General features: G+C 33.1%; 1 protein-coding gene across 1 annotated transcript in view; it reads left to right on the top strand.

The window, feature by feature from the left end:
• LOC132749705 (TELO2-interacting protein 1 homolog) overlaps positions 1 to 13,261 on the top strand; it is a 39,787-nt gene that overhangs the window by 19,665 nt on the left and 6,861 nt on the right. The window contains exons 17-19 of the mRNA XM_060739577.1: positions 198 to 397; positions 11,552 to 11,634; positions 13,015 to 13,130. Coding sequence (XP_060595560.1) covers positions 198 to 397; positions 11,552 to 11,634; positions 13,015 to 13,130 — 399 coding nt within the window. The remainder of the gene's footprint in view (positions 1 to 197; positions 398 to 11,551; positions 11,635 to 13,014; positions 13,131 to 13,261) is intronic.

Raw genomic sequence — 13,261 nt, 5'->3', positions numbered from 1 at the left:
TACTGTCCCCTCCAGTGTAGAGCCACATCAATGCAGTCCTAATTTGTGTAGTCTGAGATAGAAATCCCTGGAATTCTGAATGAACTGTTCCAAATCAAAAGCTGGGTAAATCCATTACATAAATATAACATGGACAGGGGTAAAAAAAAGATTTTAGACACATATGAAGAAAACATGACAATATATATCTGTTTTAGCAATGATCCTACCAACATGGATGAAGATGTTGCCATGGAGACAGAAGAAGAAAAGAAACAACCATTACCACACCATGTTAAGGCAGTGAAAGAAGTGATGTTGAGATGCAAACATATTGTTTCCTCTAGAAATCCACGGTTACGACTTCTTGTACTTGACACCATTACTCATACATGTACTGCATTAAAACCATATCAAGGTTAGTATATTAAAAAGGTTTGAATATAAAAAAAAAACATCAGAATATGTTGATACATTAATGAAAGAAAATTTGCCATGTTTCTTTGGAAGAGGAATAAGAAGTAAATGTTTTGATACTGAATTTGATAAGTTACCTTTGATTTTGATATACCCAGTCTTTTATGGGCTGACTTGTCTATCATTTGGTTTATTGGTTTATTCAGAATTTATTTTAGTTTGATTGTGTAAGAAGCTAATTATAGCTAATAGACACACACACTAATCCATTCCTGGAATCATCTAGTACTGAGAATAAGGGTAAAGATTCTTGTTTAAGGAAACAGCGTCTCATCCCTGACGGGGTTTGAACCGACGCGGATAGCGTTTCTTAGATTTCTATTCCCACATGCTAACCATTCAGCCATGCTGCCACTTAGTAAATTGTGTATTGTCTAGGATTTGCCTACAAATGTCAGAATAGGAATTATACGGCTTCTTATCATCTTGTTACAATTAGGGTTATGTATTGTATTTCTTACAAATAGATAAAAGCTGGTGAAGTATACATACAGAGACTCTTTTCAGCCTACTGCTTTGCTTTTGGTTCTTTACAAATTAGCCAAGACCTAATTAAATGAACAATGAGTGTTAGAGAAATAAATCAAGGTCAGGGTTTTCTGTTTTGTTTTTAGCTCGACTTTTTAAAAAAAAAATTTCCTACATATTGAAATGATAAGTATGAAACATTTATCCTGGCTATAATACAATGCATTTCAAATGAAAAGGTTTAAACAAATCCACTTTTTTTAGCTCGACTATTCGATAAGAATAAGTAGAGCTATTGTAGTCACCCGAGCGTCGGCGTCGGCGTAACCACTTATGTTAAAGTTTTTGTAATAGTTCAAATATTTTCAAAGTCCATTGACATATGGCTTTGAAACTTTGCACACTTGTTCACCATCATGTCCCCAACCTGTAGACAGGAGGAGGTAACTCTATCAAGCATTTTGACAGAATTATGCCCCTTTTTTCAACTTAGAATTTACGTTAAAGTTTTTGTAATAGTTCAAATATTTTCAAAGTCCATTGACATATGACTTTGAAATTTTGCACACTTGTTCACCATCATGACCCCAACCTGTAAACAGGAGGAGGTAACTGTATCAAGCATTTTTTTTTACTATCAAGCACTAAGAATAGTTGAGCGTTGCTGTCCTACTGACAGCTCTTGTTTTATTTCCATTCTGTCTATTAATAATCACATTCCTAGAATATCCAGAAGATACAACTTTTTCGTTTATAATGTATAGCGTCAATAAAAAACGCAGCCGTAAAAATGCAAATATAATGAGTAAATACAACCAAATACAACCAAAAAGTGGGTGAAATTATCTTACCTGAATATTTTTGTTCAAGTTCAATAAATTAATATTAAATATTCAAATAGATCTGCTTAATACGAAACTTATACCAATAACATCATGTCTGATGTATGTGAATCTTATTTTAAAGAGAATAACATTGTATTTTGTTGTGAATCATATAAAATATATGTTAACAATACAAAATCACATATCAAAAAAAGTAGGCAAGGGCATGCAATTCTCTGAATCAATTTTAACAATTCTTGAACAAATTTATGTATTATTTAAACTGAATTTCACATATAAAACACTAAAAATGATTTTAGATTTATTTGTGTCACTAATATAACTTTACTGTTTTTGTTTCGCTACTTCAATTTCAAAATAAAACTATCATAATATAATCATATACTTTTCTACATATAATGTCTCTTTGAATTTGTAAGATTACTATGATATTTTGTCAGTTTTAAATTTTCATCGAAATCAACAAGAAATAACACGATCTTTGGAAAACGTTTCATGCATCATTAATACATAAATGCATATATTTCCCCCTTTTTGTGTCGCCTCTACGGAGTAGTGGCGACATATAGGGATCACTTCTCCGTCGTCTGTCTGTCCGTCTGTATGTCTGTCCAACTGTCCGTCCGTCACAAAACTTGTCCGGACTACTCCTCATAAACTACTGGTGCAATTTCATCCAAACTTTACAGGAATGATCAGTACCCAGTCTAGTTGTGCATATTGTCAGCATTTTCTGGTTCAATGATTTTTGTCAGAGTTATGGCCCTTTAATAATTTTTAATTTTAAAGTTTGTCCAGACTACTTCTCTTATACCACTAATGCAATTTCAATGAAACTTTACAGGATTGATCTGTAGCTCAAGTCCTTGCTCATATTGCACGGGTTTTCCGGTTGAATGATTTTTGGCCGAGTTATGGTCCTTTGATAAAAAGGTGTTTTTTTCTGTGTGTTGCCAGATACACAAAAGCTTGTCCGGACTACTCCTCATAAACTACTAGTGTAATTTCATCCAAACTTTACAGGAATGATCAGTACCAAGTCTAGTTGTGCATATTGTCAGCATTTTCCAGTTCAACGATTTTTGTCAGAGTTATGGCCCTTTAATAATTTTTATTTTTAAAGTTTGTCCGGACTACTTCTCTTATACCACTAATGCAATTTCAATGAAACTTTACAGGATTGATCTGTAGCTCAAGTCGTTGCGCATATTGCACGGGTTTTCCGGTTGAATGATTTTGGCCGAGTTATGGCCCTTTGATAAAAAGGTGTTTTTTTCTGTGTGTTGCCAGATACGCAAAAGCTTGTCCTCACTACTCCTCATAAACTACTGGTGCAATTTTGTCCAAACTTTACAGGAATGATCAGTACCAAGTCTAGTTGTGCACTGTCCGTCTGTCTGTCCGTCTGTCACAAAATTTCTTTGGCCATCATGAGGCGACACATGTGATTACTGATTTTTTTTTGGTTAAATACCATAATACATTTATACATTGAAAAATAGATCTACTATTCAATAATAAAATATTAAAAGTATCAAAATTATATATATACAAACTTTTTATAAGGTAAATTCATTGGTAACATTAGTGGCATAACAGTTTTGCTATAACATCGGTATCGTATTTTATCTTAGTTACTTACTGACCGGGTCACGTGAATCAGTGGGCAGAGCAATCCCTTACCTGGCGTAATGTCAATTAACCCTTTACCTCATATATACGCAAAAACAACGCACTTTCGACCCTCCCCCCCCCCCCCCCCCCCCCCCCCCCCCCCCCCCTCCCCCCCCTCTTTTAGGCCTCACATAGTGAAAAAATGTGCTATTTGAGCCCCAAACACATGTTTTCGTTTGAGAAATGTAGCTAAAAAAAGTGAGTCTGGAATCTATGCATCTCTTAGCTCAGCAAACACACCAAACTTTATTTCTGTAAAAAACATTACCTTCTCACGTGAAAGTCTCAGAATTTTAAAAAAAATTCTAACAAGTAAGAAGTCTATACAGTTTTATTTGTTTTATTACATTTTTTATAACAGTATATGATTATAAATACAAAATTATATCACATATTAGTTGCTAATTCATATGAAAATATAACAGAAAGACCCTCAGATGTGTAGTGAGAAGTTAAATATTGGGTAACATCCACTTTGATTGTGTTATTTGAGACTAAAATGTAACTGAAAGAATGATGAAAGGCATAATATTATATATATATTTTAACATCTGAGTCAGTTTGTTACACACAATCAGTATATAATCATTGAAAATTTCAGTTGTAATACTGTCACTGTTTTTTGACCCCTTATTATTGGCTAGCAAATAAGCCAGACAGGAGCTTACATATATGTATGATTGCTACATTGTTTCTTGGCCTTTGTTGAAGAGAAAGCAGGTAATAATTTAATGCCTGTTGAGGTCTGTTTTCTTGTTCCATGCATTGTCCTAGAATGTTTAGAGCTGTTTCTCTATGTTTAAGGTTTATATCAGTTACTATGGTTCTTAAAAGTTTACTAAGTGCTTGTTGTTGATCTTGATGTCTTTGTAGATGACTGTAGATCTTATATTGTAGGAAGTACAGGAAAGGTAGAGAATCAATTTCAGCCCAGTCCATCCAAAAGTCTTCAATGTTATTTCTGTGTATCATGTCACCTTGTGTAGATCTGAACATTTCATATTGTAGTTCATGAGGAACACAGTTGATCTCTTTCTGTATAAATCTGACACAAAATGCTGTAATATGTTTGATACAGTCGTCACTTTGTTCACCACATGCCCTCTTGAATTCTGCTGTTACTGTAGGTGGAGCATTCTTCCTGTAGCCACATATAGGTAAAACAGGATAAGAGTTATATCCTTGTTCAGTGTGTCTCAGAATTAGTTCAGCTTTCTCCATGTCTCCTGTACTGTAGTACACTGAAGCCAATTTAAGTCTGCTTGAGGAGATATCTGAGTTTAAACCAGCGGATAACCAAACCAATGCTTCAGGTGAAACTTGATTATTTTCACCAATATTAAATGATGCCAGGATAGATCCATATGTGGTAAAAAAACAAGGTGCTAGAAACTTGAATGCACCCTGTTCTAATCTATTACCAGTAACATTGAAAGTACTTAGTTTACCTATAAAATGCTTCATTGTTCTAATGTTTTTTGTTTGTAAATGTTTTAAAACAAGCTTATGACTGTTGCTTGTAAAGAATGCTATGTTAAGATATTCAAGGGTCAGATAATGTTCATTCATTTCAATAGAAGATAGATAATGATATGCTCCGTGTGGTACAATGTTCATTTTAACTTGCAATCTATGACCAAGATCATCAATATCAATTGTAAGTAACATTTGTCTGTCATTCTGTAAAAAATCACTTATTTTTATTAAAAGTTCATGTCTTTTTTCAGCTGTAAATTGCCCTGCCATCAAATTGTTTTCTCGGATAATGAAATGTGAACAACGGACATTCTGTACACAACTGTGTAATTCTAATAAGCAGTATGTTAAACATATAAATAAATTGTTCTCTCTCCAGGTACATGGCTCTGTGTTTTCTATACAGTGTAATAGAACAGTTTTACACATGAAACTTGATATATTGATTGTCCCCTGAGGATTAAGGAAGGATTTAAGAATCATTTTCAATAATACATAGCACCTTATTTGTGTTATATTTAGGTTTGACATAAGAAACCTCTCTGCCAATGATGTAGATATTCTCCATTAAAGTTCTGGATATTCACTAACTTTACTTCCTGTTGGGACAACAAAACACTTAGTACTGGCTGCATATCTTCTCATGTCTTGTGTTGGCCATCTGCCAATTCCTTGTCTTCCTAACCAACCAGATGCTGATTGAGGCCATGATTTACAAGGATAAGCTAACACAATGTCTCGATCACAGCCTCCAGGTTCTCCTTGTACAACATTTGATGGTCCATGATTTACAGCACCCGGAATGACACCATTAAATGTTATGTTTTTTAACAATATTCTTCCACTTCTATCAGTTATATGGTTTTCATCAGGAATGTAAGTGGCAGGAAGAGGTACATCAGGTTGGAGCAGTTGTAAGAAACAATAACCAGGGGTAGTGTTCTCATCCTGTATCATGAGATAGTTTTTCTTGCCATGTTCCCACTCTGACCAGTCTTGTATTATATTGGCATTATGTGTACAGAGGAGTGTATCAAAGTCTGAATGGAGTCCTAAAGTAGTTGTACCTTCACTCTGGCTCCCTAGATGATATTGAGTATTGTTTACATCAGTTAACCTGAACCTGATATTCCTTATAGTCTCTCTCAGCATTGTATGTCTTCTCCTTCTCATCACCATTCTTTCATTGACACCAATGTCATCTAAAACCTCTGATAACATCAATGATAGATTTTCTCTGTAGTCAGCTTCTTGAAACATTCTGTAATATATTAGTAAAAAAGAAAAATTGTTTCAGTCAGCAACCAAGTTTATTTTGTCACATACTTCTTCATGTTACTTAACTGACCTTGATGTCCTAGAACAAAACAGTACAGAATAGCCAATTTGGAAAGTTTACATAATTTTAGGTAGATACCAATTAATAAATATAATTTTATAGATTATTATTTTCCTTTTATTTAATTTTACCCATGAAATATGGTGCTATATCAGTCAAATATATTTCATATTTTTGAAAAATAAATATGAAATATAAATATGAAAGTGGGCGGAGTCAAAACTCATATTTATTTTAATGTACTTCTTTCGCCGTTTTGTTTGAAAAATCTGATAAATACAAAACAACTTTTTCTTGAATATTGTTTTGAAAACTATCTAGCATGATAGAAAACGGTCTAACTAAGAAAATTAATCCGAACACCAATATCTTTAATTCAGTAATTAACGCTGTACAGACGTTTAAAGAGTTGTTTACATGACGTCACAATATAGCGCCAAACAGCGCGTGCTTACGCATAAATTACTGCGCGCTGTACAATTGCAGTTGGTAGCAAGCAAGGGGATTCATCACCATTTTCTTTGACAATGAAATTAAATAAAAAGGTTATTTTTTTTGTTTTTCGTGAAATATGGTATATATTTTCACTCAACATGATAAAATGCCACATATTTTCGGCTCGTGAAAATATGTGGCATTTTATCATGTTTCATGAAAATATATTCCATATTTCACGCAAACGAAAAAATATCCTCTTAGTATCTATTTGTTTCAATATTTTCCTATTTTTATTACATGAACATTTTGATGTCAGTGTATTAATAGATGAGGGGATGTGTGATTAATTAATTTCTTAATACTGAATGTTAAAGTTAATCCTGGCAAATTACATTTTATCAATAGTAAATTGAACTAGTACTTTAAAATAGTGAAACATTTTTGATTTCCAGAGTTACATTTATAATATTTTTTTCATCAATACATAGTTATAAATTTGATTAAATTTTGTGTAAAAATTACATTATATTATTTAAAATTGTAAGGTAAAGCAGAAGCTAGGAAAAGGATACTTGAATTAAATATAAACATTATTTACTGGCATTAAACTCTTACATAATAAAATTTTAATGAAATACTTTGTTAAAATATGTGTACAAAAATAAATAAACTTACTTTGAAAAGTTGATTTGGAACTATGTCGCAAAAAAAAATCATAGGAATTGTATTGACTCTGTTTCGCAAGATTGAAAGAAACTTTGCTACTTTTACTTCCTCTGGTGATGTGAAGTGAGGAAAATAACTCATTTCTTCATCCTCATTGTTTTTTTAGATTATTTGATTGTTTCCTCTGTTGAAATAAAATACCCCAATATACATGAAACTATAAGGACTATAAGGACTTTAATATAAAGTGCTTTCTATTAAAGCAATAAAGAAATTTTTATAAGACAACATATGAATTAAAATTATTTAACCTTTTACCTCATATAGACGTGTTTTGACAGCTGTTCGCCCACCCCCCTCCATTTTGAGGCCTCAAACAGTGAAAAAAAAAACCCTATTTAGGTCCAAAACACTTTTTCGTTTGAGAAATGTTGTTAAAAAAGTGATCACTTTTTTGGTGCCTGTTTGGGGGGTTTGAAGGGGGCGGTATTCCCCCTCATCACCAAGAAAATTTTGGACATGTGACAGGCTAAAAATGGCCTCAGGTCGATCTAGTAACCGACGCAGAAAAGCCTTTTACTCTATCTCAATTCATTGAGAAGTTACAGCACTTTGAAATCAGTTTTGATGGGGAAAAAATGCAAAATAGTGATTTTTTCGCAATCTTGAGACGTCCCCCCGTTCCCATTGTAACTGGAAATTTACGATTGAGCATGCTGTTACAGAGGCTATGGTCCAGTCAACATTTGTGCCAAGTTTCATCAGTATTAAAGCATTTTAAGCTCTACTATACAAAGTATATGGAGAGCTGTCCTACTCGCCCCGGCGTCGGTGTCATCATCAACCACATCTTATGTGACAAGGTACATAACTCTAGCACCAATATTTTTAGATTTATCTCCCCTTGAACTTAGAATTTTCCTTACAAAATACTGTTTTTCTTACTGTTACTTCTTTATTTCTTAAGGGATAAATTTTATACTTCAAATATATGTTCCTTATCATCAACCACATCTTATGCAACACTGTTCATAACTCTAGCACCAAAATTTTCAGATTTATCTCCCCTTGAACTTAAAATTGTCCTTAAAAAATATTATTTTTTACTGTTACTTTGTTACTTCTCATTATCATCAACCACATCTTATGCGACAAGGTTCATAACTCTAGCACCGTAATTTTCAGATTTATCTCTCCTTGAACTAAGAATTTTCCTTTAAAAATATTATTTTTTACTGTTACTTCTTTATTTCCTAAGGTATCAACTTAATACTTCAAATATATGTCCCTTATCATAAACCTCATGTTGTGTGAAGAGGTTCATAACTCTAGCACCTATATTGCAAGAATTATCTCCTCATAAAATTAGATTATTTTCTTGAAAAATGTTATTTTTTACTATAACTTTTGTAGTTTTTAAGGTATCTACCTCAATCTTCAAATACTTATTCTTTATCATCAATTACATTTTATGTAATAAGGTTCATAACTCTTGAAGCATTTATTTACAGATTTATCTTTCTTTGAACTTTCAGAAATATAATAACTTCTTTACTTTTTAAGGAATCTACTTCAAACTTCAAAAATATATTTTCTATCATTACACACATGTTGTGTGACAAGGTTCATAACTCTAGTGTGACTATTTCCAGAATTATTCCCCTTGATCTTGAAATTTATGTTAACAGTGTTATTTTTTTACTATAACTTAATACATAATTATACATAATTGAGTTTTTTTCATAGTTTTGTCTTCCTTTCTGCGTCCAGTATTTTATTAGTTGAGCTTCACTTTCTCCTGTGACAGCTCTTGTTCATAGTTTCATAGCAGTTTGAACTTGTAACAGGAGGCTTTTCAGTGAAAATGGCCATTTTTCACAATATGCTCATGGGGTAAAAGGTTAAAGAATATTGCATGTACAATCATTCTTTCAGAGATAAATAACTGTATTTTCATAAGAAAACTTATATATATAATGACTATTTTTTTGTGATAAAACTCTGTATTTTCATGAGAAAACATACATACATGTATCACCCTTGTGGCTGAGGGGTTGCCTGTAAGGGTTCAAGCATCAGAATTGCAGCCACCGTTTATCCCTAGGTGTTCATAAAAGGCGACTAAATGGGTTTTGTTTATAGCAGGTGAGGTGGCTTTGACCCCTGGTGTTGCTTATCCAGGGTTATCCAAATTCATCTTCCCTATTTCAGCACCATATGACCTAAAATAAGTTGGTGCCCTGTAAAACCAAACCAAACAAAAACAAACAAAACAAAACGAAAAATAAAAAACTATATAGGTATACAAAATAATTATATGGCAATAGATCTTCTGATAAAATTTTGTTATTAGACCCCTGCTGGTTTAACTGGAGGGGACTTTAGGTTTACCCTCCGTCTGTCTGTCTGCCTGTCTGTCTGTACAAACAGGTAGATACTTAGAGGGCTATGGGAAGAGTAAATTTCCTTTGATGCTTTTCATTCAGTTAGCTCATAGGTGGCTACTGTTTCTCTTACCTGGCTAAAAGAACAATAGAGAGAACAAAAGAGTAGCCACTTATATACCAGACTTTGAATACATCCATTCTTCAACCATCTGTCTGTCCATCCATCCATCCACAAAATTGGATCCCTTGATAACACAAAAAGTACTGAAAATATTTTTGTGAAACTTGAAATATGGGTAGATGGAAGTCTGAAGATTATGCATGCATTTTTCTTTTCTTCCTATATTGAAACATTTGGTTGTAATTGTTACAAATAGATATAAAATATATGGCAAATATAACACAAAAACTGGACCCCATGATATCGCAAAAAACATTTTTATGAAGCTTGAAATATGAGTAGATGGCAGTCTGGAGATTGTGCACATATCTATGTTGAAAAATTTGGTTGCTATATATAATGGCAACAAATAGACTTAAAAAATGGCAAATATAACAATAAATAAAAAATACTGAAAATATTTTTATGAAACTTGGAATATGGATAGATATGGAGATTATGCACAAGGAGGTTCACAAATCCCCTTATCTTAGAAAAAATGTTGTTTTTGTTTAAGTTCTTTATTTCTTAATGTATCAACTACAAACTTTAAATATATGTTTTTTATCATCACCCACATCATATGTGGCAATAGGTTCATATTTCTATCACTTATCAGAATTATCATCCTTGAACTCAGGAAATTTCATTTCTATAACTTCTTTATTTCTTAAGGTGTCTACTTCAAACTTCAAGTACATGTATATGTTCCTAAATATTATGACTCAAATCATGTGTGAGAAGATTCAATATCCTAGTTTGTATGCCCCCCCCCCCTTTGAACTTAGATTTTTTTTTCTATGGAATTTTCTTCAAACTTCAAATTCCCAGATCATAATTATGACTAGGTTTATAAATCTACTGTCCACATTTCCAGAATAATCTTCCCTGTTAACTTTGAATTTCCCTTTTTTATTAGCTCACCTGTCACAAAGTCACATGATGAGCTTTTGTGATCGCTTTTCGTCCGGTGTCTCCTCATAAGCCACTAAGCCAATTTCATCCAAACTTCACAGGAATGTTCTTTTGGTAGTCAACTTTAAAAAATGGTCAAAGAATTTAATTCCAAGCAAGAACTCTGGTTGCCATGGCAACAAAAGAAAAAACTTAAAATATCTTCTTTTAGAAAACCGAATGAGCTAAAGCTTAAATATTTGGCATGAAACATCATCCTGTCAGTGTCTTCCAAGTTTGTTCAAATAATTGCCCTGGGGTCAAAATTGGCCCTGCCCTGGGGGGGATTCATTGATTTTCCCTCCTATTTGTATATAGTAAATTAATTTTTGAGTTATTGCCCTTTGTTAATTTTCATACTTAAATTTTGTCCGCACATATATATATATATATATATATGCGTATAAATATAAATGCGTATGTAAATATATACAAAATATAAAAATATATAGACAAAACTTGTGTGACAAGACAGACCGATTAAATTCATAAAAAGGAAACGTTAAGATTTGTTCAAACATTTCTTTGTTTGCTTTTAGAAAAAGTAAAAAGTCAAGCATTGCCCCCCACCCGGCGGTGGCTCTTGTTGTTTCTTTAACATGCTTTTAATTTAATATTTGGAACTATAAGCACTTCAATTTTATTTATCAAAATAGCTGTGCTAATGGTAGTAAATATTGTATTGTAGAAGAGTTATTGCCCCTGATTCACCAGATTTGGCCATCATTCAATGCTTGTTTTGCTGATGAAGAAAAGTTGGTCACAGTGAAGGTGAGTATCATATTAAATCATTGTGCTTCATAAAAGTTGAAAACATATACATGTACAGTTGACTCTCGGTAACTCGAAATCCAAGGGACTGGGCATTTAACTTCGAGAGAAACGGAATTCGAGTAACGTGGAACTACCACCATTACATGTATATACATGTGCCTGATTGAATGTGCAAAGGAGTAGGTTTGTTATTGTTGTTAGCGGCAATGCTGCAATATTTAACCATTGAAATGACGGTAAATCACTTACAACTGCAAATTATAAATGAACAAAAATATATCATTCAAAATTTAATACATGTATATTAATAGTGAAACAGAAACACACAATTACATTTGATTTAATTCATCATCGGACGAAAACGAAATTAGCAACTATCGTGAACCGGAAGTACAAATATGACAGATAATTAATTAAACAAATGTCCTTTACGTTGATAACACACATCAATACCTAAGCTGTTATTTGACTAACACCCGTCAGACTGGCATGAGTCAACTTTCTTTAAGAAATGTAATTAAATTTTAATTTAGTTATCTAACTGTTAAAACCAATTAAGTCCTGAAACGGATTAAAGCCACTTTTACGACGTGTTAATAATACATGATGACCGGCAATTAAAAATTACTATGAAACGTGTAAATCATGAGTGACAACATCTCACCTTGATGTTGCCGACCTTTGATCAGACGGTTGTTTTCACACTTCGACTTATTGAGATGTAAATATGTTGGACTTTAATTGAGGGACCAAATTTTTCTTTTCGACTAAACAGGAGTCTCGGTAAGTCAAAATTTGACCTAAGCGGAGTTAAAATACAAAGATAAAGAAGGAAATTTGACGGGACTTTAGAAATTATTCGACTAAGGCGGAATTTTGAGTAAAGCGATTTTGACTTATTGAGAGTCAACTGTATACCAGAGCAAAGGTCAGCCACCACATCGTTCCTGGGCAGGCTGTCGAGCAGTTTACCAGTAAAGATTGCCTTCACTTTTACAAGAAACTGATAACTTCTGTACATGCCATAGTAGAGGTACAGTGTGAATGATCGTAGAAAGAATTTCATGATCATGAATCACAAGGAAAGTGACCTGCACCATCTGAAGCGAATCCAGATTGTCCGATTTACAGCTCTACTGCATTCCATGAGGTTATCATGAAGAGGTAGTCTAGAGTATGACTGTCTCCCAGTGATGATGGAGTGCTAGGATCACAAGGATGTTTTCATTTCCAATCATAGTGAATTTAACTAACTTAACAGGAGAGTGATTCAGATAACGCCTGGGTTGTTACAGCAATCAAGCGTAAATAAACACATTTAAACAGAAGGTTACCTTTTATATAGTAGTCCCAATAAACATTTGTTCATATTTTCAGGCATTAGATGTACTACAAGTGATAGCCAGATCTGCGGGAGATTTTGTTAAACACAGAATTACCAAAGATGTTCTGCCTAAATTATCAACATTCCTCAGTAACCAAGCCTTAATCAGGTACTTAAGTTGTCCTTTGTTTGCAAGAAGTTCAAAATTGTTACACCGAAAAACATGACTTTTGCCATGGTAAAAAAAGATTAGTATGCAATAGTTTAACTATAAATTGGAAGGCATAAAATCAGTCAAGA

Source organism: Ruditapes philippinarum, unplaced genomic scaffold, assembly GCF_026571515.1.
Source record: "Ruditapes philippinarum isolate M1 unplaced genomic scaffold, ASM2657151v2 ctg73_1_1_1_1, whole genome shotgun sequence".
Lineage (NCBI taxonomy): Eukaryota > Metazoa > Mollusca > Bivalvia > Venerida > Veneridae > Ruditapes > Ruditapes philippinarum.
This window is presented reverse-complemented; position numbering and strand designations above follow the sequence as displayed.